This window comes from Polypterus senegalus, chromosome 3 (assembly GCF_016835505.1).
Source record: "Polypterus senegalus isolate Bchr_013 chromosome 3, ASM1683550v1, whole genome shotgun sequence".
NCBI lineage: Eukaryota > Metazoa > Chordata > Cladistia > Polypteriformes > Polypteridae > Polypterus > Polypterus senegalus.
Window position 1 is genome coordinate 70,538,626 of NC_053156.1, and position 24,791 is coordinate 70,563,416.

Genomic DNA, 24,791 nt, shown 5'->3' on the forward strand with positions numbered 1-24,791 from the left:
CTAACAATTCAAAATTGAAGGTGATTTAAGGGAAACAAATATGTTATTGTTATTGCTATCAAGTAAAGCACACGTAAGCAAAAGGCAGAAAATTAAAGTTGAAATAGATACGACTTGGGTTTACATGGATGCATTAGACATAAACCGTTAAACGGAATATGATTTTGTTCTTCATTAAAATGCCAATATGCAGTATTTGGATTTTTAATGAATAAACTGAGCAATGCTCCTGAGACTGTAAACAATATATTAATCTACTAGAGATCATTGCAATTGTTGCAGGCTGTGTTCATGAATCATCACTAGATTTCATAATACCATGATTAATGAAAGTTGTCCAAACAGAGTATTTGGGTTTTTTTTTTTAAGTATATTTTTATTGCCTTATGTAGTCTTGATAAATGTAAATTGTTCACATATGTTTAAATGATTCATATAAAATGAAAAAAGGAAAATTTCATTAAATGCTGTATTACATTTTTTTTAATGTTTGATTCATTCATTTGTACTTAAGAGTGCACTAGAATTTAAAAGCAGAAAGCATAAAACGCCAAGACTCCAGAGAACGCATTTTAGAAGGCCCACACTTTTCATTCATATTAATGATACACATATTGATGGATGTGCAAGCCAGCTAGCTCCAGTTGGTAAGTGTAACAGCACACCATGGAGTGTCTGGCAGCTAAAATATTCTATGTGTAACATTTATCATGTGTCAAATATATATTATTCAAGTGGTAGCTCATTAAATCTAAATTGAATGAGTTGTGAAAAGCAACTCCAGGAAATGGAAGATCGTGTGTTGCAGCCACAATATTAACTTTCAATACTTTTTAAAAATCAGGTATTTCTAATTTGTTTGATTTAAATATGAACATTTTTCATTGCAATTTCTCAGCATGAAATTTCTTACAGATGTCAGGCTTAGATGGAACCTTGCTTAAAGAACAAACTGTTTAAACAGTATGTTTGCTTTTTCATTGTCAACAGATCTGGAAATTGTGGTGAGAGCTAGGTGACAGGCAGGTGATGCTGGTCTTTTTCTTTATCTCAATACTGTGTGGATGAAATGCTAAACTGACAGCCTCCTTTCAGTGCACTCTGCTAATTTTCACAGTGCCCAACTGATAGCTGTTCAAGTTTTCATTAGGAAAAGAAGCAATCTAAGGTATGGCTGAGTTAATCCACAATGCCTTTCATATGCATCTGAATTACAAATTATAAATACACATATTTTACATCTCTGCATTTTCTTTCATATTTATAAGCTGAGTTTAAAAAGTATCTAAACTACAACATTTAACAATTCAAAAAAGACTAAATATAAAATTGGCTGCTCAGATAATGTATGTGTTATGACCTCTCTTTGATATATCATCTGTCTGACACGAAAATGGCTTGAAGTCTTTTGGAGTTAGTGTCTGGCAGCTCTGTAACTGGTGAAGATTTACAGTACTTTAGTCAATCCTGTTAGCAGATTTGCTCAAGCTCATTCAGGTTTGGTCTACCATGTTCTAACTGGGCATCAGACTCTTGATATAGATGAGGTCTATACTTTGATTTGGGACCTCTTTACATTGTTAACTGTAAAACCACTCCAGTGTTTGGCCCTGATGAGTATCCTCGTCTGAAATCCCATGTTGTTTCTTAAATCTCTAGCCTTCAATAAGACTCCAAAGATAGCACCCTGTCCATTACCCCTGAGACCAGGGTATAACTTTAGACATCTCTCCCCTGTTTATTTATGTACTCAGAACGTACTATACACTATAAAAGCACTGTGTATTTAAGTCCAGAGTAACAAAAAACAATAATAAAAATGTAGATATTATTTCTTTTATTATTTATCAGCAGCAGAATGTATGCTATCCAAAAACAAGTAAATAAATAAATAAATAAATAAATAAATAAATAAAAGTAAAAGCATATATTAGTGCTATGGAAAGTGTTTAAGCGGTTAATGCTTCACAGGCAAATTAATGGAAGTAATTATAAAAGCAAGAGAGTGGTGACAGTAACAGTTCCCAGACGAAGAACCTTTGTTTTCCTGTGAACTAACCATTATCATTTCAGAAGTAGCACCATTAATTAGCTGCAAAATAAAACAGCAATCATATCAAAGCTGGCACTTACACTCCCTTTCACTAACTACCAAATAATCTTTTACTCTGCTTTTTAAAGTTAATTTTACACTTTATGACCCCCTGTATTGTGCTGAAAGGAAAAAAAAAGACTGTGAATGGGTGCTTCTTCTGTCTCCTGTTCCTGCAACTTGTACATACTGTGTGTGTCAGTATTCCTGCAGGGTGTACACATATCACTATGTCCGCTGAGTTGTTTATATGGCCGTTATCTCTTGGTGACAGCTGCATCTTATTTTAGGTGCAATAGGTGAAGTAGTGGAGATTCAGTGTTTTCCCAGGTGGCCAGATTTTTTAAAATGAAGCAGTTTACTACATATTAAAAGGCAAAAGGTTGAAGAATCTGATCTTCTCTCATGTTACTCTACTGTCATGCTTCTATACTGCAATTTACTTTTAAAATCAACAGACTGGGGACAAAAGAAGTGAAATAAAATTATTAACAGAAAATACTATAATAGTGTTTTTGCCACTTAGTAGAAAATAGCTTAGCACCTTGTAAAATAGTTGAAGCATGAAATTATTTGAAAAAGACACATCCAGTAGTGTAAATTAACACTGGATGACGATGTAGGGTGCATTAAAGACTGTACAACATTTAATGGTTTTAACTAATGAAGTATCTTCCATCAGTGTTTAAAAATAAGGTTTCACACTTTAATGTAACACATTTGTATCATGAATGTGACATAAAACCTGTAACAAGAAATAAAGAAATAAAACATTTGCTGTTGTCACACACATAGGTATGGTCTCCTTCAGGAAACATCTTAAGGGTACACCCTGGTGCTTGTGAAGTGTTGGAAGATTTGTTCACTCAGTTTCTGTTCCCTCCGTAGAATAAACATGTATAAACAGGAGGAAAACTGGCATCACATCTGCCTCACTGTCAGCTCCAAACTTTCCATCAGGGAAGAATGAAAACACACGTGATGTGGTGGATTGCCGGCATTTTACTCCGGCGCTCACCCCCCTGGCCGCTAGGAGGAGCTCTCCCGAGGGCATATACAGGCTCCGAATTCCAGCAGGGCCTCATGGACTATGTAGTTTTTATACACAGCCCTGCTGGATACCTTGGGGGCCACTGGGAGTCGCTGTCGGGAGGCCAATGGACTCATTTGGGCACCATGACCCGGAAGTTCGTCACAGGAAGAGCGACAGGCTTCCGGGGTGAAGAAAAGTACTGTTTACCCTGACCCGGAAGGAATAAGGACTTGTGGAACTGTTGGGCAGAAAGACTTCTGGGTCAGGAGGAATAAAAGGACTCTGGGAACTATCAGACAACGAGCTGAGCTGGGTGGTAGGAGGGCAACGCGTCTGGGAGTGGAGGATTGTGATTATTATTGGTTATTTGTTGTTATTGTGATTTATGAATATAGTGGAGTGGAGGGTGCTTGGTGCACATTATTATAATAAATATAATTATTGTGGCAATTTTACCAGGTGTTTGGCGTGGTACCTGAGGGTTCAAGGGAGCACTACTGCCCCCTACTGCGACAGTGACGATGCAGGGGTTTGTCATTTGACCAGAGACAGAGGCAGACAGTGGATGGACTTCCTACCTTTGATGCCAGAGGGTGCTAAAACACTGTAAAATGTCTTTTTTTTTGGTTGATTGATTGGCTAGCTTGCAAATTAAATGGGGTCGTGCCAATAAAATGTATGTCTAGTCTTCTTCCTTTTTAAACGGTATATTAATGCATTAAACTATTAACTGACAACAGAATGTAAAGAAAACAAATGCATTATTCCACCTATAGTATGGCATGATATAAAATGTTGATAAATGCATTGCATCTGAATACACAGCAGGATAAAAAAAATATAATTGAAACGGTAATGTACAGAATAGTGAACAAAAGTAAATAACTTTCATAAAGTGTGATTAATTAAAGTCTAAAAAAGGCTGATAAATAACAAATGATGTGCATATTCTTGTCAGGACTTCTTTTTATAATAATAGTCAACAGAAATGAAGCGTTACACTTAATGCAGTAGCTAAACATCCATCCAACCCGCTATATCCTAACTACTGGGTCATGGGGGTCTGCTGGAGCCAATCCCAGCCAACACAGTGGGAGGAAACTGGAGCACCCAGAGGAAATCCACGCAGACAAGGGGAGAACATGCATACTTCATGTGGGGAGGACCCGGGAAGCAAACCCAGGTCTCCTAATTGCGAAATTCAAGAAATATCAACAGATAGAAAAGTGTGTTTTTTAGTATATGGGTTTTAACCTAAGAGTTCAAATGGCATATTATCACATAAAAACGGTTTTGGATAAAAGTGTTTACTTTGTAAATTATGCAAAGAAAACAAGGCATGTTGATGGAAATGTACTCTTCATTATATCCTTAAGGAGCAAATATATCTTACAATATATGAACTGATTGTTCAAGTTATTTTTCAGTACACTTCAAATCCCTTATAACCATACTTGAAAATACCATAATGAAAAGGTGGTGATAAGCTGGTTCTACAATGGATAAACAACATCTTAGACAAAGGCCTGTCCAGATTATGCTTCATGTTCACATAATTCAGGATAGTCAGACAAATATCTCTAAGTGGCTTGGGAGATGTCTGTCACAAAACAATCTGCTCTGTACACATACTTATCAGCTAGTACTGCACAATTAATGCTTGCAGTATCTGAAGGTAGGGCAAGGACTTCAAGCTTATTTTGAAAGGCAAATATAAAACAAAAAAAGAGTCTTAATACACTAATAAATGTGAATGGTCTAATAAGTGGTTTTTTTTTCTTTTTTTGTTACATTATTTCAAATTTAAACCTAAAGTGATCTGGTTTCAGACTGTAACCTGGTTATGCCCTGTTTCTGAATTTGTACATCCTGCCTGTAGACTTTAGGTTTAATGGTGCCTTTCCACAATGTTACATATATCTGTATTTCATAACTTACAGCTGTTATTTGGCCTGTTTTGAGTGAGTGTGAGTTTGGGGTTAAATATGGCCCTACAGTAGGCAATGATTTGCATCCTATATGGCACTGGCTCCCTTTGACCCTGTAATGCTGGGTTACCAGGTTTGCCTTCCTGCCACTTTCTTGACTTCTTTTCCATTCTTTTTACTTGTCTTGTTTTTAAGATTTCGTTCTCTGAATTGCTTCTTCTTTTCTTAAATGGCAGCCAAACAAAACGTGAACTTAAACAAAAATAACCAGCTAAGTTGGGGTTCACACTCTAACCAGTTTCTCTTTAACCAGTTTCTTAATTTGAAGCTGATTCTCTTTGTTATTTAAAACAGTTATTTAATTCCATGGCTTGTTGGTGTTCTCATTCTTCTAGAGCAAACATTTCCAAAACTGTTTATTTTCCTTTTGCTAAAAACACCATTGAAATGACCTGAACAGATCAACATTACTGAGACCCTAACCTTTGTTTGTTTTCAGACATTTTTTTTTTCTTCTTTATTTCACCTTATACAATTTTCTTGCATTAGGAATTTGTTAGTTTTCGCATAACCCTTGGGGTCAGAGCGTAGGGTCAGCCATCGTACAGCGCCCCTGGAGGAATTACAGGTTAAGGGTCTTGCTCAAGGGCCCAGCAGAGTAGGATCTCTTTTGGCAGTGATGGGGATTCAAACCGGCAACCTTCTGGATACCAGCACAGATCCTTAGCCTCAGAGCCACCACTCCGCCCAACATTACACTGTATAATGGACACAGTTTGGCTGGTCATGTGTTTTCTCGTTTTGTATCTCATTATTGTTTTGCTAATTAAGGAAAAAAGAAACAATTAAGGAGTCTGTGTCTGAAGAAGTAAGCCAAATAAAATAAAGGCAACTTAACAGTTAAACACTGGCCATTAATTAAGAAACCAGAATGAAAACCTGAAGCCTCTGTGGCCTTCAAGGATCAGAGTTGAACAAAAATACTGTAATGAAAGAGAACAATTGGAAAATTAATGGACGGATAGATGTAAAGATGGTTATTTGCTCAAAATACAATTTCATAATGATAGACAACCCAGACACATTTAAGAGTGCCTCCCTATATTTTATATTGTTATGCATTTGTTTTCAAATATAAAATGTTTATTAATGATTAATTGTTTTGCTTAAAATGAAAATGAAACAATGCTGTTGTTGAACTTCTACTCAATATTCTTTTCAGTTATAGCACACAACATATTTCTGGTGTTACTTACAACAAGCTAAAATAAGAATTAACCATCTCAATCTCTACAAACCATTGATCTAAAAGTAAATATATACATTTGGCCAAGACTTCATCCTCTGATCTCTATGTGTTAACTAAACGTAGTATCCATAGCGTCTGCTTTGCCTTGCTGAACACATTACAGAATAATGAAAATAAAAAATTATGCAACTGTGGTGTATTTTTCATGTTTGACTACACTGGCAGACTATGGCAGCAGTGGGCAAACATTTCTCTCCTAGGGCCACATAGACACCTGTAAGGTCTCTAGCAGGCAACATGTGACAAAAATCAAACAAACGTTATTTTCACACAAAAATACATTTACTAGTCATCTGATTGTATAACTTTGGTACACAAAGAAAGCAGCAAATAAAATTAGCTTTGTACTGTATTTCACTTTCAGATAAATTACTACCAAACTTATTGTGCTTAGTCTGAAAAAGTCTTTTCAAATTGAACTCCTTAAGAACTACAAGACAGACATGGCATATAAAGGCAAAGCATTTATAAAAACACAGCATTCATCTTCAATTTTACGTTTTTTCGCAGTAGCATTCATTGTTAGGGATAATAATATTTGAAATATAACATAGTGCTCAGATGACAACGGCCAAATTAATCTGAACAATCTAAACACATGCACGCGAATGCAAGTGCGTACATAGCAACTGGTCTTCTGACAACGTACGATCGAAACATCAGTGTATGCTTACGGTTACATGCAATACAAAGTCCACTTTCATAAATACAAGCTTCCGTATGTACACATGGAACATTATAAACGAACTTGCTGATTTGTTCACACATTCCAAAACACGCACTGATTATGTATTTAATTTGTCATTTTTGTTAATAAAATCACAAAAGTTTGTGTGCGGGCCACACAAATTGACATCAGGGCTGTGTTTTGCCCACCCTTGATCTATGGCATAAGCAGTTCATAATGTAATACATTTTCCACGTTTCCAAGATCTTTCCCTACAAATAATGTAAGTAAGAGACCATGAAGAAAATTAAAATACGCTTAGTTCAAGCCATTTCACACAAACTAACTGCACTTATTTACCATTGTTAGAATATTTTTAAGGACATCTTTCGGTTAGTACACTTATGTGACATTTCTTTAAAAACTCACACCAAGGGCTTTACTCATTAAAAATAACTAAAGTAAGCTGACTTCTAAATATAAAATGAGAGACAAGTGTAGAAGAATCTTTTAATGAATATAGCCCAATGATTCAGCAGGCAGGTAAATACACACACACATGCATGATATTACCATGCCTTGGGGTGTGGAAGGCCGATATGCCCCTCGGGGGCAGCCTCCTGTCCCACTTATACCCCAGCGTCGAGGTACTGGTAGTGGAATTTGATGGACAGGCCGTCGGGTCTCTCTTCTTTCATAAGACTGTCTACGTAGGTCACAATGCTTTCCAGTGTAACCAGGCTTACAGATACATCTCCCCATGAGATCACAACGAGGGGACATGGAACCAGCAGAGTTGCAACTGCATGGCATACAAATCCTTCTTTCTGGATCCCACCAGCAATTAGGCTTCAGGAATAGAGGAGGAAAAAAAATCATTAAATGGACAGAGACGTGGAAGATATTGCATCACAGAAAAACAGCAAGCTGTTTAAATTTTCTACCAGTAAATATACTTTAGTAGTAACAACTATGTTTCTTAGGTTAAGTAAACTTTATTAAAAATACCTAACACATGTTCTTCAATAAAAATGACTTGTTATTGTAGAAGTAAAAAGCTGTAGGAAGAACTTGCAAAAGAATTGAGTACATCTAGGATAACCATACATAAGGAGAGTATTTTAGACATTATACTGTAAATGTGACCCTCCATTAGCTGACATATCCATTGTTCTCCATTAATTCACATACCATTCAAGGAAAGGATCAGTTTGTAGAATAAATGATCACTCCTTGACACTAGCAGACAATCTGTTCTGGACCAAAATACAGTCTCTGAAAAACACCACTGCTTGTTTGAGATTCTTTGAAAAAATTTGGTGATAACTGTAATTTTAGGTTGCTATTTTAAAGAGAAAAACAATCAGAAGAACGATATGATTTCATTTTATTAAGCTTAATGATCAATTAATAATTTGTTTGGCATATTATAAGTTAAATGGCACGGCACCAGGGGACATAGGGCATGCCCAGCAATCTCTGCAATCATTTGACAAGGTAAAATTTTCATGAGGCTAGGCTGAAAATTAAAGGAGTACAGCCCTTACTGTCATCATCCTATGCTTTTCTATGGTAACATTCCTTATTTTTCTTGGCTTTAGAAGTACAGTTTTTTGCTATTTCAAGGTTGCTGATCACAAATGATATTTTTGATATTTGATTCTTTATTAGTGGTCCTAGACCTCTAAGAACCCTCCCCAGAAGGCTACAAATAACACATTTTAGAAGTATGTAGGCATATTTTTTAGATTATTTCAAGGTCAGTGATTATGAATATGGTATTATTTTTGATTTTTATCTATTACAAGAATATTTAGACTTTAAACATTTAAATTGATGCACACATTGCATTTCAATTACTCTTGTTTATTATGTACTTCTGTCTCATGAAGTGAATAATTTCTTATGAATGTCCAGATATGGCCAGCTTATCCTAATTTAGACATTTTTTATGATTCAAGACATGACAAGATTCATTAAAAAGGGTGATTAATGTTGTAGAATAATTTGATACTTTTCATTTCAAAGAGCAAACTTCCATAGCCAGACAACGTACGATATTTATAATCATGTCAAATGAACTGCATGACCATTGTTGCCTATATGTGTTTCAATTTCAAAGATGTTTTTTCCAACTTGTAACAGTAAATGTTCTGTAGAATCTACAATAGAATTTCTTGAAGAAATTATTGTTTATCACCATAATGTGAAATGCAAGTGGCATTATATCAGGAATGTTTTTTTCTGTGCTCATTTTGTAGAATTACTATATAATGGCCAGTTTAGTACTGATAAATATTTACTTTTATTATATTTTAGGAAATATGCAGTGAATTAAGTTTGGGCTAACCTTAGTCTTTAATTCTAAAGTACTTTTAGTCATGATTCTTGACATGTTTAGGTTTACTACAATTGTCTGCCTAAACAACAACACAGCTGATTCTTAAATAAAGGCAAATTCAAAATGCATTGTCTGTTTCTTTTTTAAGCCACTGCTACATTCAAAAACTGTACACATTAATTTCCTGCAGCTGTGCCACATTTTAAAGAATTTTAGCACACTGAGTTGCATTTGCTTGCTTTGCTGAAGGTTGGTTCCTTTGTTTCTAAATGATGGACAGGAATAACATTTATGAATAATAAAATATTCAATCAATGAGCAATTAATGCTTTTTCATTTGCACATGCATCTCTTCTTTGTACGCTGTTAACCTTGTGAATAAGAGTAATCCTAACAGCATCAGACCTTCAACCACTTAGAGATCTGAGTCTGTGACAAGACGAAAAGAAATTTGAATCCAAACAAATTTTATGAAAAAGGCACATTCTTTGTGCTGGTAATATCTATGTTGGCTAATTCATTTACAGTAAAACAATGACTTTCCATAATTGCAGATATTGATACTCACCATGCATTCATCACACTGTCTGCCCACAACGTGTTCTCGACACTGACATTGGCCTGTCTGAACATTACATACTTCTGACATAGAGCCATTGTGATTGCATTGGCATGCTGCATGAAAAAAAGAAAGCAAATACTTAATATTTAACTATTATTTCCAGACATTTATTTTTAAAAAAATATGCAAGGTCTCGTAATTAAAAAGTAATGGGGCAAATACAGTACTGTATACAATCAGCTATGGAATAAAAGTGAGAAGTGCTATCTGACTCACTCATCCAGTCTGATTAGACAATAAACACTTTACAGGTCTGCTACTGACTTATAAGGCTATCGATTTCAAAACTCCACAATACTTGTCTATGCTGATTAGAACATTGAAGTTTATTAAACAAAAATAATTTTTTCCAAAACTCTATTGCATAATTGCTCATTTTCTGAAGAGCTGTGGCTCCTACTCTCTGGAATTCTCTTCCAAGTTCTGTTTTGGAGGCTCCATCTGTCTCAACACTCAAGTCCAAACTGAACACACAAGTGTTCTCATTTGTTTTACAAAGATATGATAACAGTACAGTAAACAAATAAGTGGTTTGTATTTTTAATTGTTGTCCTTTTATTTCTACATTTCAAAAGCCACTGCACTGTATGCTATACCAACCTGATCGACTTTCTTTGTAAGCTCTATATAGAATTAAACAAATTATTCCTCTCTTTTACTTTGCCTATTAATGTAAAGTAGTTATGATTTTAGATAGATATGATAACCAAGAAAGCCTCTTAGACAACACTGTTTTTATAGTAAGCAAAACAGTTTTTTTTTGAAAGGACTTAGTTTATGTCATTAAAATGTTTTCACCAAATGTTCAAAGCAACTCATTGGAATGGAAGTGAGCACTACTAGCTTGTACATACTCAGACTGCTTGGCCTGGAAACCTTGGGAACTGGAATATTATTGACAGTTTACACAGTTCAGGTACAATATAATATATCAGGGACCAGTTACAAAGCAAACTAAAAACTGGTAAGAGTTGCTTGAAATTAGACAGAAGAAGCTGACCTGATATGTCATTTTGGTTTTGAGTTGGTACAAAAATGTATCCACTTCAGTCATGGTGACATCCATCCTAGTAACACTTCTATCATTTTTACAAAGCATTTCCATTTGTTTTTTATTTTGGATAAGAAAGTAATTGATTGCAAATCTTGTTAAAAAATTAAATAAAAAAAATAAAGTTGTTTCCTTCATCAGTTAAGAGCCTGTAATCCTTGTCTACTGGAATGTGTACACTTTTTAGTACTGTTTTTTTGTAATTGTACAAATGATTGCCTGACTGGTGTTGAAATGGTGCAGTGGTAAGTGTTGCTGCTTCACAACTATAAATAAAGTACATTTAAATTACCAAGTGGAGTTATATGCATGTCCATGCAGGTTTTGTCCGGCTATTCTGATTTTCAACCAACATCCCAAATGCATGCATGCCAATGTGAGACTGAAGCACTAAACTAGCCTGGGAAAGATGAGTGTGGCCGTGTGCTTGAATGTGCTCTGTAATGGATCTATGGCCTTTCCAGGTATGTCCAGTTATGGTGTCAGTATTGTAGACTGTTAGGATAGGCTCTGGTACCATGACTCTGACTAGAACATTTGTAAAATAATGAAAGTGTAGAAAAGGAATACTTATTCTTTAGATTCACAGAAATTTTCTCAGTTATTACTATGCATGTAGAGCAGAATTATTTAATACGCAAATTAAAATATCACCAAATGTGATATATATGCATTAACAATAATAATTTAGGAGAGTAAACATTGAATTATGAAATCAAGATGAAACATAGCTTTTACTCATGCTATTACACAACAAAATGAACAATTAGCAATAACTATTCACAATCACTGCCCCAGTACATTATATAGTTATTAAGATATATATTCAGCAAGCAGAAATATACAGTATATGAAAAAGGAAAACACAATCTCAGTTACAGTATTTGATAGGATTTATGCCACTTTGTCACTTCAAAAGCAGATGTCATAGCAGCCTCTTTCTGAGTGGAATTGTGCAAAAAAAGTCTGCCATTAAGGGTTAAGATTCTCATAACAACACTGTACAGACTCAAAGTGCCGGGCAGAAGCACGTTATCAAACTGTTACAAATTGCAGATATCAGAGGAGTTTCATTCTGGCTTCTGCATCAGGGTGGTTGCAACTAGTGGTCTCAGCTAGTTATTTAGTACTCTCCAGCACTGAACACCAGTGTAATTCATAAGCCTATGGCAATTCTCTCTTAATTAATAACACATCACACATCATACTTCAGCCTAGAAACTCTTTATTTATGGGTGCTGCAGCTCCACAAGTTTTGACTAGGAAATTCTTGGCTTCTCTGCATCTATTAAGGTCATTCATGATTGGGAGGATGGTAGGCGGTTGTTTCAATTTATTTTTAAAAACACATATTCCAGTAGACAAGCTTGTAGTAATGGATACATTCGGAAATACAATGCAGTTAAAATTATTCAAAGACATACAACATACACTTAAAAATATACCAATGGTACATTGTTCAACTGTCTCTGCATATACTATGTCTACCCATTGTTCTTTGGTTCAAACAAAACAATATATTTGCAACCCATTGATGAATGTTGGCCAGCATACTGTAATGACTAAGGTAACCCCCTGTGCATGCACTGTGAACACCTGTCCGTAATATCTTGTGCCATGGGCTGGTTGAGTTTATACAGATGAACCCATTTACCTGAAGTTAATTAGTGTGAATCAGAAAGTGATGGAAGCATGGGTGCTGATTAGCTCTAAAGGTTCAAAAGATAGCTGGAGAGATGGAAGGGTGGAATATGTGAAGCATTAGCACCAAGAAAGAGCAGAGAGAGGATTTTTGGTATTGTCAATTTCAGAAGATGGACATCTGAGACAGAACTCCACTAGCAGTGGTGTTATTTTTCCTTTTTTTTTTTTAATTACCCCGAGGCATCCTGTGTTTACTCAACCTGAGGGGCTTCAATTGCAGCATATGCAAATATATATAAACAGAGTTGAGTTGCAGAAAAAAGGTTCAGAAAGAAACAGAAAAGACAACTAAAGCTTCATCCAATCTTAACCAGGCCTCAAAAGTTCAATTTCAAGGTACAGCCTTTTAGAGACTGACCTAGAACAGATAGGCAAAAGCACAGATCTCCTGTGACCTGATGCTGCAGCATCACGCCTGGCCGAGAGCGAAGTAGGAGTGAAAGTGCAAGTGAGTTGGGCTAGGAGAACTTGTTGATTCCAGAAGGTTCAATCAAACTGAAAATGGCCTTACTTTCTGTGCTGTCAACTACCCATCTGTGGAGTATGGACAAGACTGAAATGAACTGTTTGAGCTAAAGGTAACAATCACTGCAATTACCACCACAATAACTACCGCACTCAGGGGAGACATAAATGAGATACAGAGAAATATAAAGAAGATTACAAAGGATACAAGGAAAGATATATAAGAACATATACCTGAAAAATGAGAAGCAACTTCAGGATATTAAAGACTAATGTTTAAGTAATCGCTTTGAAACAACGTATAAAGGTATGCCAGAAAAAATTGAGGAAAAATACAGGAAAATGCAAGTAAGTTTTAAAATAAATTTAGAGCAATTGGTGCTCAGCTTGAAGATGCCAAGCAAATGTTTGTGACTTGTATTGAAATAGCTACAAAATTGGCTTCCGCCACTGACGAAAAAGAAATGGCTACAAAATACAAATGCAAAGTGCTTAGAGAAAGACTATCTATGCTGGAAGATGGATTTAGAAGAAATAATATCAAAATCGAAGGTCTCCCTGAAAACTGTGAAAGCCCAAACCCAGTAAAATTCATCACTGAACTATTCTCTCAAATAAGTGTAGAGGCCTTCAAATCAGACACCGGGATATCAGCATATTACCGCATATGTGGATTGAATGTCTCAAAACCTAGAAGCCTCATTGTATGTTTCAAAGAATTACAATTTAAACTAAATCTGATGTCACTACTCAGATTGAAACAAGAGATTATATTTGAAAATAACCTCATTCGCATTTTTCCTGATTTTTTTACCTTCAACAACTACTAAATGTGCCACATTTTATGACATTAAACAGCACTTATGAAAAGTCAAAATCAGATACAGCCTCTGTTATCCTGATAGACTGAGAGTGGATATTCAAAGCAAGTCCTACATTTTTAGTTCTGTGGATGAAGCAGAAAAAGAGCTAAAAAAATTGATACAGACACTTTTTGAAATATGATCATAAGTCACATTGTGTCATGGCAAGGCAAAGAAAATTTTACACAAATTTTGGCCTATCTACAATGCCGCAATTATATATTCTATTTCCTTCCCTGCTACTTTAATGTTTCAAGTATGATTATAATTATACTTATATGTTTAAAATCACACCCTTGGTTTATTGTATTAGGATTGATTTTTTTAACATCAAACCCTGGATTTATTCTTTCAGGCCGGTTGAAGATTATATTCTAGGTTTATAGTATTTGGACTATATTGCCAATAGATATCTCTGCTTTATTCCTTCTACATCGCTGCTTGGGGGCTTGTTTTGTTCTGGATGTGCTCTGTCTCTAGACATGTCAGAGGAGTGGGACTTCATGAAATGTGGTCTAGCCTCACTTGGGGAGGCAACATGGGAGGGGGGGCTGGAGACTTTAACTGTAATTTAAATTTAGACCTGGATAGGTCTTCAACTACAGGGGCGATAATGTCTAATACTACAAAAATTATCGCACAGTTTTTTACTGATCATAACTCATCAGAACCATGGAGATTTCTAAACTCATACTTAATACCAGTACATTATTGCTCCTTAAGAATTGATTATTTCTTTATAGATAACAATTTCTTGCCCAAGATCAAATCTTGCAAGTACAATGCTATTGTTATCTCCGACCATGCCCCTCTGATCATAGAGCTCAAATCACTATGCCCTACATATACATCTTGCAGCTGGCGTCTCAACTCCTGTTATTAGCTGACAAGAAATGTACAGAATTTATATATCCAATCAATCAATCAATCAACATTTATTTATATAGCACATATTCATACAAAAAAATGTAGCTCAAAGTGCTTTACAAAATGAATAGAAAAATAGAAGACACAATAAAAAATAAACATAAGTCAACATTAATTAACATAGAATAAGAGTAAGGTCCGATGGCCAGGGTGGACAGAAAAAACAAAAAAAACTCCAAAGGCTGGAGAAAAAAATAATTAAGTAAATAAATAAGCAAATTGATTCATTTTTAGAGACAAATGCATCCTCAGAGGTTTCTGCTGGAATACTCTGGGAAATTCTGAAGACATTTTAAGAGGACAGATTATCTCATATCTCTTCTATAAAAATAAATAGGAAACCAAGAAGGCCTCAGAGTTAATCAGTGAAATTACCAGAATAGATCAGCAACATGCCAGGTCTCCAAATTAAGCACTTTTTAGGAAAAGACAGTCTTTGCAATCAACTTAAACTCTTGCCAAAAAAAGAAACAGAACAACTCATTTTTAAATCACAGCATCATTTCTATGAACACAGAGAAATTACTAATAAGATTTTAGCTCAACAAATCCACAAGCAGGAAGTTTACAATGCAATATCAGTAATCACCAAAAAAGACGGAGATAAAATCACTGACAATAAATATATAATGCACACATTTAGAGACTACTATATGTCCTTATATTCTACTCTGTTTAATGAATACAAGACAAAATCTAATGCATTTTTTGATACATTGCGGATACTATAGCTAGATGTTCTCAGTGCAAAGGAATTGGATATACCTCTGAAACTATCAGAATTACTCAATGCTATAAACTCCCTTCAGAGTGGGAAAGCACCATGTCCTGATCCACCCTGCTGAATTTTATAAAAAAATTTCAATTAGGTTAGCTCCCCTTTTATTAACAACATTTATAGAAGCCAGAGAGAATAAAATTCTACCTCAAACTTTTCGCCAAACTTTAATTTCTTTTTTTCCTAAGAAAAGTAAGGACTTATTACAATGTGCATCAACAACAACAACAACAACATTTATTTATATAGCACATTTTCATACAAACAGTAGCTCAAAGTGCTTTACATAATAAAGAATAGAAAAAAGACACAATAAGAAAACAAAATAAATCAACATTAATTAACATCGAATAAGAGTAAGGTTCAATGGCCAGGGGGGACAGAAAAAACAAAAAAACTCCAGACGGTTGGAGAAAAAATACAGACCAATCTCACTTCTGAATAATGATGTCAAGATACTCTCCAAAGTTCTAGATGGAAGGATTGACAAAAGTGTTGCCTTCAGTAATATCACAAGACTAAACCAGATTTATTAAAGGCAGGCACTTGGTTTCCAATCTGTGATGCCTATTTAATGCAATATACTGTATTCACCCATAAAGTTAAACACTCTGGAGATCTTACTCTTTGGATCAGAAAAAACATTTGATATGGTTGAATGGGACTACCTATTCACTGCATTTCACAAATTTGGGTTTGGTCCAAACATATGCGTATGGATCAAACTACTGTATACCAGGCCAGAAGCTTCAGTTTGTATTAACATTATTTCAGACAAGTTTAAACTAGAATGCAGTATTAAACAAAGATGCCCCTTGTCACCACTATTTGCAATCGCCATTAAGCTATTGGCCATTCACTTCAAAATGCATCAGAAAATTAAGGGGATTATCAGAGAAGGACTTGAACAGAAAATATCACTAGATGATATGGTACTGTATATATCAGACACACAAAATTATATGCCTGCAGCCCTAACTGCACTAGCACAATTTCAAAAGATATCTGGACTCAAAATTAATTTGAACAAAAGTGTGCTTTTTCTACTAAATTCTCTAGCAAACAACATTAGATTGGACACCTTCCCTTTTATCACTGCAGATACTATAGCTAGGGATACAAATCACAAGTAAATATAAAACTCTTTTTCAACAAAATTTTGCTGTCTGCTTGAAAAAAACTTAAATAAGACATGTGTAGATGGTCTACCCTACATGTTAATTAAACAGGGAGAATTGATATTATCAAGATGAATATCTTCCATAAGCTTCTGTTTCTATTTCAAAATATCCCCATATACAGTACATTAACAATTTTTTTTTTAAGAAATTAGATTTAATCATAATTCCATTTATTTGGAATTCAAAATATCCATGCATCCAAAAGGCAACCCTACAACTACCTAAATCAGAAGGTGGCATGGCTCTACCTAATTTTCAATTTTATTACTGGCAGAAAATATACAAGCTATTAAAACATAGACATTAACACAAATAGACAGAAATGAAATCCTGCAGTACGTCTTTATATTCCTTGTTTTGTACACCAGTAAATAAAAGGTATTGTCAATATACTAACAACCCTATTGTCCTTCAGTCACTCAGAATATGGAACCAATGTTGGAAGCACTTTCAGTTAGAGAATATTTTATCTGTGGCATATCTACAGGATAAACACTTTTTTCCACCCGCTCAAACTTACACAGTTTTTAATGTTTGGAAAACATATGGGATTAAGTCATTTACAGATTTGTATAAAAATAATGTCTTTGCATCCTACAAACAATTACACTCCAAATTTAGCTTCCCATCAACACAATTTTTCCACTATCTCCAAATTATAAACTTTGCTAAACAAAATTTACCCAATTTTTCTCACCTTCCAACTATTTCTATTTCAGAAGAAATATTGATCAGTTTTGAATACTCAGACAACATTTCTATAATATATAAACCATTTGAAAGTCCCTTCCCATTAAAGATCCCAGAGTACAGTGGGAAAAGGGTCTCTCGCACATCATTTTAGAAAAGGAGTGGAAGGCAGCCATGCACAGAATTCACTCTAGCTTCATATGTACAAAGCATTGCAGACGTTGCAATCAAGCTCCAGCCTCACTAGGCCACATGCTTTGGGTGTGTACTAAATTAACATCATTCTGGACAAAAATTTTTAAATGCCTATCAGACAGCCTTGGTGTCACAATCCCTCCTAATCCATTAATAGTTGTGTTTGGTGTACTCTCAGAAGGGCTTAAAGTGGAGAAGGACAAACTGCAATTGCCTTTACTTCACTATTAGCATGTAGACTTATCTTACTAAACTGGAATAATCATAGCCCACCTCTTTTAAGTCAGTGGGTAACCTATGTTATATACTTTTTGATATTGGAAAAAAGCTAATTCTCACTTAGAGGACCTGTTCAAAATGTTTTAAAAACATGGCAGGATATCATCAATAACATTTTACAATAAATATTTATATTGGGGAGAAGGACTTCTTTCCCTCTTTACCACTCTGGCTGTTGGACTTTCTCTTTTTCTCATGGGTGGGTGGGCATTACATTGAATTTAGTTTTGTTAAGTTTGACTTGATTATATGGAATGTGTCTGGGATGCCAGGGGCAATGACCCGGCCGGGACGCCGTGAGGGACCGGAAGAGGGTCAAAGCCCACCCTGGATCACGTGGGGGCCGCCTTCCTGGTTGTTCTGGGGGCCACGGGTTGAGGGCATGGAAGCCCTACCCTGTAGGGGCCTGTGGTTACCGCCAGGAGGCGCCCCAATGCCTTGGGGACCTGTTGCCCCAGCACTTCCGCCACACCAGAAAGTGCTAGGGGGAAGATTTAGGGTGACACCCGGAGAGCTGCCGGGAGGACAGCTGGCACTTCAGCCACGCTGGGGCGTGGCCAAGGGAGGAATGCCGGGAACACCTGGTGCTCATCCGGGTACTATATAAAAAGGGCCGTCTCTATTCATTCAGCACTGGAGTCGGGAGGAGGAAGGACGAAGCACAGAGGAGGTGTGGAGGCGGCCCGAAGAGAGGCATTGTTGCCAGGACTGAGTATTTTGGGGCGTTTCTGTGCACGTGACTGGGTCTTACTGACCATTGGCTGGGGTCTTTGTGACCAGTTTATTTATTGTAAATAGTGTAAATAAAACGTGTGGTGGTGATTACAACATGTCCGCCTGTCTGTGTCAGGACCAAGATCACAAATGTTACATGCTTTTAATAAATTCCATAAAAGATCAAAAGAACAGAGAGAGGAGGATGGAGAGCAGAGCACAAAACATGGTGCATCACAAACATTTTGAACAATAAAATGCATTGCATTCATCATTCCAATAGATGCTGCATTACAAGAGTTAACACTGCTTTTACGAATCCCATATCAAATGGCATATAATAGAGACACACTGTATACATTGTGTTGTGCACTGCAAATGCATAGGTCCACATTGTTTACTTAGACAGCTAGCATACCTATTCATACAAACATTAGGGTGCATAATTTCTTTTTATATTGCAAGCACTAGTTTTCTCCTTTAAATATGTTGGGTAAAAAAGTTTTCAAACCTATTCCATTCAATTCATAGCTATCCCAAGAGCATGAGGCTCAGGCCAGGAGCAAACCATGAATGGAGCAGAAGTCCATCACAAAGACCTCTTATGTGTATTCACTCTTACACAAGGCCAATTTAGGTTCACATACATGTTTTTTTACCCCGAGTATCCAGATAAAAAACTCATGCTGACACAAAAAATATGCTAACTTTAGAGAAATGATTTGATTCCTGGATCACTGAGGCAACAGTGCCAACCACTCTCCAACTATGTTGCTTTTTCGATCATCACCACCATTCCCCCACCACAACATTATAAAAGTTAATACAATTCTACTTCTATAAAGCTCCATGCCAAGCAGAACAACCCAGGAACCAGAGGTTGGGTTTTCTTTTCACAAATAAGGGACAACATCTCAGACAACAAATAACGAAATTCAAATAAAAAAAATCAAGTGAAGTTATGATTAAGCTATATACCATATATACTCGCGGATAAGTTCTCCCATGGAAAAGTCGGGACTTGATTTTACAGTTTAATTTCTGGTCCAAAAGATTACGATATGCTAATGGCCACCTGAGAGAGTAACCACAGAGCACACTGCCTTTTTTTCTTTGTACTGTGCCTACGTGACCATACGGTAATACCCAAACTATTCCAAAACAACGTTTGCACTGATTTGTGTTTTTTGTACTCAGGTCCTCATACACCTTTATCGTAAGAGCATCCCTTATCTACGATGAAGTGTTCGATCAGAAGAAAAGATTAAGCTGGTTTAAAATAAAACGTTGAAGTAGTAAAAGAAATTGGTAACTGCGCTGCTGCAACAAAATTCAATGCATCTGAGACACTGATGTGAGATTGAAGGAAGCAAGAAGATGTGAAAACAAATAAATTTAAGTGAACAGGCGTATAAGTTGGGGTCTCATTTTATGAACGATTTTTCAGGTTTCAAGACCCAATTTATACGTGAGTATATACATTATATATTTGTACTATGTGCTGGGTTTTTATATTACAAAAACACATAACTTCATTAGATAATGTAAAGAGAAAAGTAGCTGCAAGGTATGGATTATGAGGAAAGATTGACCGATTAAAACCTTATAAGCGAGCAAAGTTTAAGAGGTGACATGACTGGCATGTTCAAAATGAAGATGGAAATTAGTACAGCAGTTCCAAGCTGCTATTTTGTTTTTCTTCAACAAGAACACAAAGGCAAAGATGGAAAATTGATAAAAGTAGATTTCGCATAAACAATAAATGGTTTTCTGAAACATGAAGTAGGTTTACAATTAGTGTGGAAAACAGCAGGGACCTTCAATACTCAATTCAATGTAATTTTGGAAATATTAAGGATGTGCTTTAGTGGGCTGAATGGCGTGTTCTTGTTAAAACAATTCTAATGTTCCAATAACATGCTATTCTGTAGTGATATTGAGTCCCATGAGGAATATGTTTGAGTTTCATTATAAAAATTATCACAAACAATTATTGTGATGGGTAGCCAACGAAATGGAAAGACCGGGGGAGAGAGCATCACTGAGGCAATACCTCCCCTGGGATGCTAGAGGGCAGCCCTCCTGGGTGGCTGTGACACCATGGACTCCCACAGGGCATCCTGGAAGCTGGAGTTTCATACAGCCCTGCTGGGTTCCATTGGAACTGCCAGGGAGAGCTGCAGAGCCCTATAATAGACTTCCACCACACCTGGGAGTGATTCCAGGTAATACCAATGAGTCACCTGGAGCACTCCCAGGAGAAGAATAAAAGGAGCCGCCTCACTCCATTCAAGGAGCCAAAATCAGGATAGGGTGGACGAAGCTTGCCTGAGAGGGAGTGGAGGCGGAAGGCCTGAGTCAAGAGGAAGAGGACAAAGCCTGTGTGGAGGACTGTGCTTACTTTGCTGTGTTGTGGCTATTGTGTTGCGTACTTTGCTCCCCCACGTGTAAATAAACCGTGTGCTGTGTGACAAACTTGTGTCTCAGCTTGTCTGTGTCAGGGTTAGTGTGGCTGCATGTGCCCCGATGGTTCACATAGTATAAAAAATAAAAATTCATTACTTTAGTTTATTATGTGCTGTGTTCACAACTGTATAGGTTTTGTATCTTTTAAGAAAATATTTAGGATCATTGTTAGTTTGAGGGAAGCTGTCCATGGCTGAGGTACAATAAATGACGTAGTCACCTACACACTATTTTCTCAGGTTGCAAGTGTAGCTTCTATAATTTTTCAAAAGTAGCATGCTTGTTTTAAGTTTTCCATGTGTCACAAACATTTAGTCAGTAGCAGGCACTGGAAGTGTTTCTGTGTATGACTGATTTAATAATGTGTCTTAAAGGAGATCCCAAGAAACAAAGCCCCAGCTTTAGAACAGATTCACGTTTTTAAATTACTTCATTCTTGTATATCATCAATTAAAGATTATTTCCCAGCATACTCCTTATGCTGCTACTGAAAAAGGATGTATAGACATCAATAGCTTACTTCAGGTGCTTTCAATTAAACCCAATAAATTCTACTACGTTCTTTCCAACTTTAGCAGATTTATTAATCTGCTTACTTTTGCACAAGGCCACTGAAAACCAGTTCCTATCCCTGGAGTAATTGCCTTAAGGCAGTAATCAGTGAAGGAGTGCCAGTCCAACACAGCTACTCACATATAAACAGTTTGGGGCATCCAATCAATCAAACAGCTTGTCTTCAGGCTCTGGGAGGAAATCCGGGTCCCAGGAGGAAATGCACACAAACAGAACATGCAAACTCTACACAGAATAGACCCCAGGCGACGACAAACCAGATGCCAACATTGAACCAATTTGTACTAAATTGTTTTTTTACAAAATATATGGATTACATTTCTTACTTGTACATATTTTTTATTGATAAACTATCCTTTGGAGCTCTGACAGGTGCAATCTGGGGTAATTTAGCAGTTCTATCTGTAGTGGTAAATTCATACAAATTCTAATAAATTATGCAAACAAAATCAAAAGCTTAAGGCATTATGTCTGCATCAAACAGTTGGCCCTAGGCTATAAAAAATGTAGCTAACGGCCTAAACAGTCTACAAGCTGTCCCAAAGAAATAATCATTGCAGAGAGTGATTGTGAACCTTGATACTTTTACTTTTGTCGGTTTATAAAAACTATCATGAAGCATTCAAATGTCCGAGTCTCATTAAATAATTTTATGATTAAAGATATAAAACAGCTCAAAATAAAATAGTTAATTTAAACAACTTCTTTTTAAGTGTGAATCACATTGGTATACTGGAAAGCAGACCTGTCTTCAAAGCTCAAGCAAACTCTATGTGAATTGGCCTAGGTAATGAGTATGTTGAGTTAGTAACATGGACTTGTGTCTCTAAAATGACTTGGAATGACTAATTGTGCATATGTTTTTATTTGTGTGCATGTGTGTGTAATAGACTGGTGCCCAGTCCAAGGTTTGCCCTAGCTCATGACCTAAAATTGGGTTGATTGGACTTGAGAAAGACTGGTTTATCTTTCATAGTAAATACCATAGCAATATTTTTCATGTACAAAACCTCTTAATTTATATGAATATTGACACTATGAGGATAAAGTGATTGTCCAAAATAAATAGTGAGCCAGTGGAGGATACTTAACCATTGACTTACTAACCTACACTGCTACTTAGAATAGTAACTGGTTAAATTTTAGGCAGTGCAGGCGGGCCACTGACTGCATGGTTGTTGTTTCATAAGGCTTTACAATTAACCTGCCTGCCTACATTGGGATAAAAAGGTTAAAGATGCTATCATTACCACAACTCCATAAGGATTAATCATGACTACTGAACTTTTATGTAGCTTGTGTGCTTGACGTATCTCATAAATGGTGGTCATTTTTGTAATTGCTTTAGTTTCATTTTATATAATGGTGGCCTAATTTATTTTTTGGACAAGGCCCATCACATCCTTTTTTCCAACCATACTGTAGTTACACGATGTGATTGTAAAACATAACAATAAATCAAAGTGTTTGCCACTTTCCCTTATCAGCTATCTCAGCCTTCTGTTTTTATATTGTAACTAGGGGGTTCCTCCCTGTTCACTTTGCTCGCCAACCACTTTGCGTCTCTGCCACTTGCGTTGTGAAGAGGGGGGCTGAACGCACCTCAAGGAGACCTCCAAAACCCCCTCTTAAATGGTGATACAATGGGAAACAAATACATTTTTTTTAGCCTCCACTTTGCTACATCAGCGGCTGGCTTGCAGCTGCTGCCGTGCTGCATGATCTGCATCTTGTGCAGTGCTTCGAATATTTAAAAGCCTGTACAGCAGCTGTTCTACTGCTTGTGTTTTATTTCCAGCCCCGGGCATGGTTAAATCTTTTGGCACCAAGTCCCGTCTTGTGAGACGTGAGTTCTTGATATTTTTTAGTTTATAATTTAAAAACAGAATACGAATCTGAAAATCTAACAACATCACATTAAAGTTCGATAAATTCTTAAAGAATGATTCCAAACATATACGTAGATTTTAAAAATATGCCTGATTTAAAGAATAACAAAAAATGTGAGATTAAAAACATCACTGTTGCACTTTTAGGCTTAGGATTTTATATATATATATATATATATAGAGTAGATTATGCAGAGCTGGAGGACCAGCATTATCTTGTGGAAATACAAAACCAGCAGTGGAGATCTGATGTTCTTTTTTGTGTGACTTACTGTGAGTCAAATAATAAATATGATAGACTGTTTTCTTTAAATATGCAATAAACCTTAAACAGAAAGTAAAAAATGAATCTTTCCTCTTAGTGGCAAAGTTACTAGATACTGTAGATAGATAGATAGATAGATAGATAGATAGATAGATAGATAGATAGATAGATAGATAGATAGATAGATAGATAGATAGATAGATAGATAGATAGATAGAATAATACAGTAAAATACTGGCCAAACATACCATACTGGCTACCACAGTGCTATAGCACATGTAGAGGATGTCACTGCTGACATCAAACTAATGCAGTTTCCTAAGAAAGAAGAGTCTGCTGTGCCATTTCTATATTGTTCCTCTTTGTTACTAAACTAATCCAGCATGTCACTGATGTGGACCTCCAAGCATCTATAGCACTGCACCACCGCCACATCCACTCCCTGAATAGTGACTGGGTGTAGAGACTCCGCGGTGTGTCGAATCGAAAACCAGTTGCTTGATTTTTCTGATGGTGAGATCCATAAAATTCTCTTTACCCCAGAAAACAGTGGTCTTCCTCTGAGTCCTATATGCCAGACAATTTCTGTAATTGATGTGGAGTTATATTTGTAGTTTGATGTATACAAGCTGAACAGGACTGACTCCTTGTGGTGCTCCAGCATTGCTCACATCCACATCCATACAGTTCAGTACTTGAGCATCACAAACTGCAGCCTACTGGACAGATGGTCCATTATCCATGAAACCACAGGCTTAT

At 36.2% G+C, this 24,791-nt stretch overlaps 1 protein-coding gene across 8 annotated transcripts in view; it reads right to left on the bottom strand.

Moving 5' to 3' along the window:
* The window catches only part of lama2 (laminin, alpha 2), an 852,572-nt gene that overhangs the window by 285,143 nt on the left and 542,638 nt on the right, over positions 1–24,791 (bottom strand). For 4 of the 8 annotated variants that reach the window (XM_039747473.1, XM_039747472.1, XM_039747475.1 and 1 more), the window contains exons 20-21: positions 9,939–10,045; positions 7,603–7,878 (exon numbers count right to left, since the gene is read on the bottom strand). In XM_039747473.1, coding sequence (XP_039603407.1) covers positions 7,603–7,878; positions 9,939–10,045 — 383 coding nt within the window. The remainder of the gene's footprint in view (positions 1–7,602; positions 7,879–9,938; positions 10,046–24,791) is intronic. The other 4 variants (XM_039747479.1, XM_039747477.1, XM_039747478.1 and 1 more) reach the window with 1 other exon arrangement.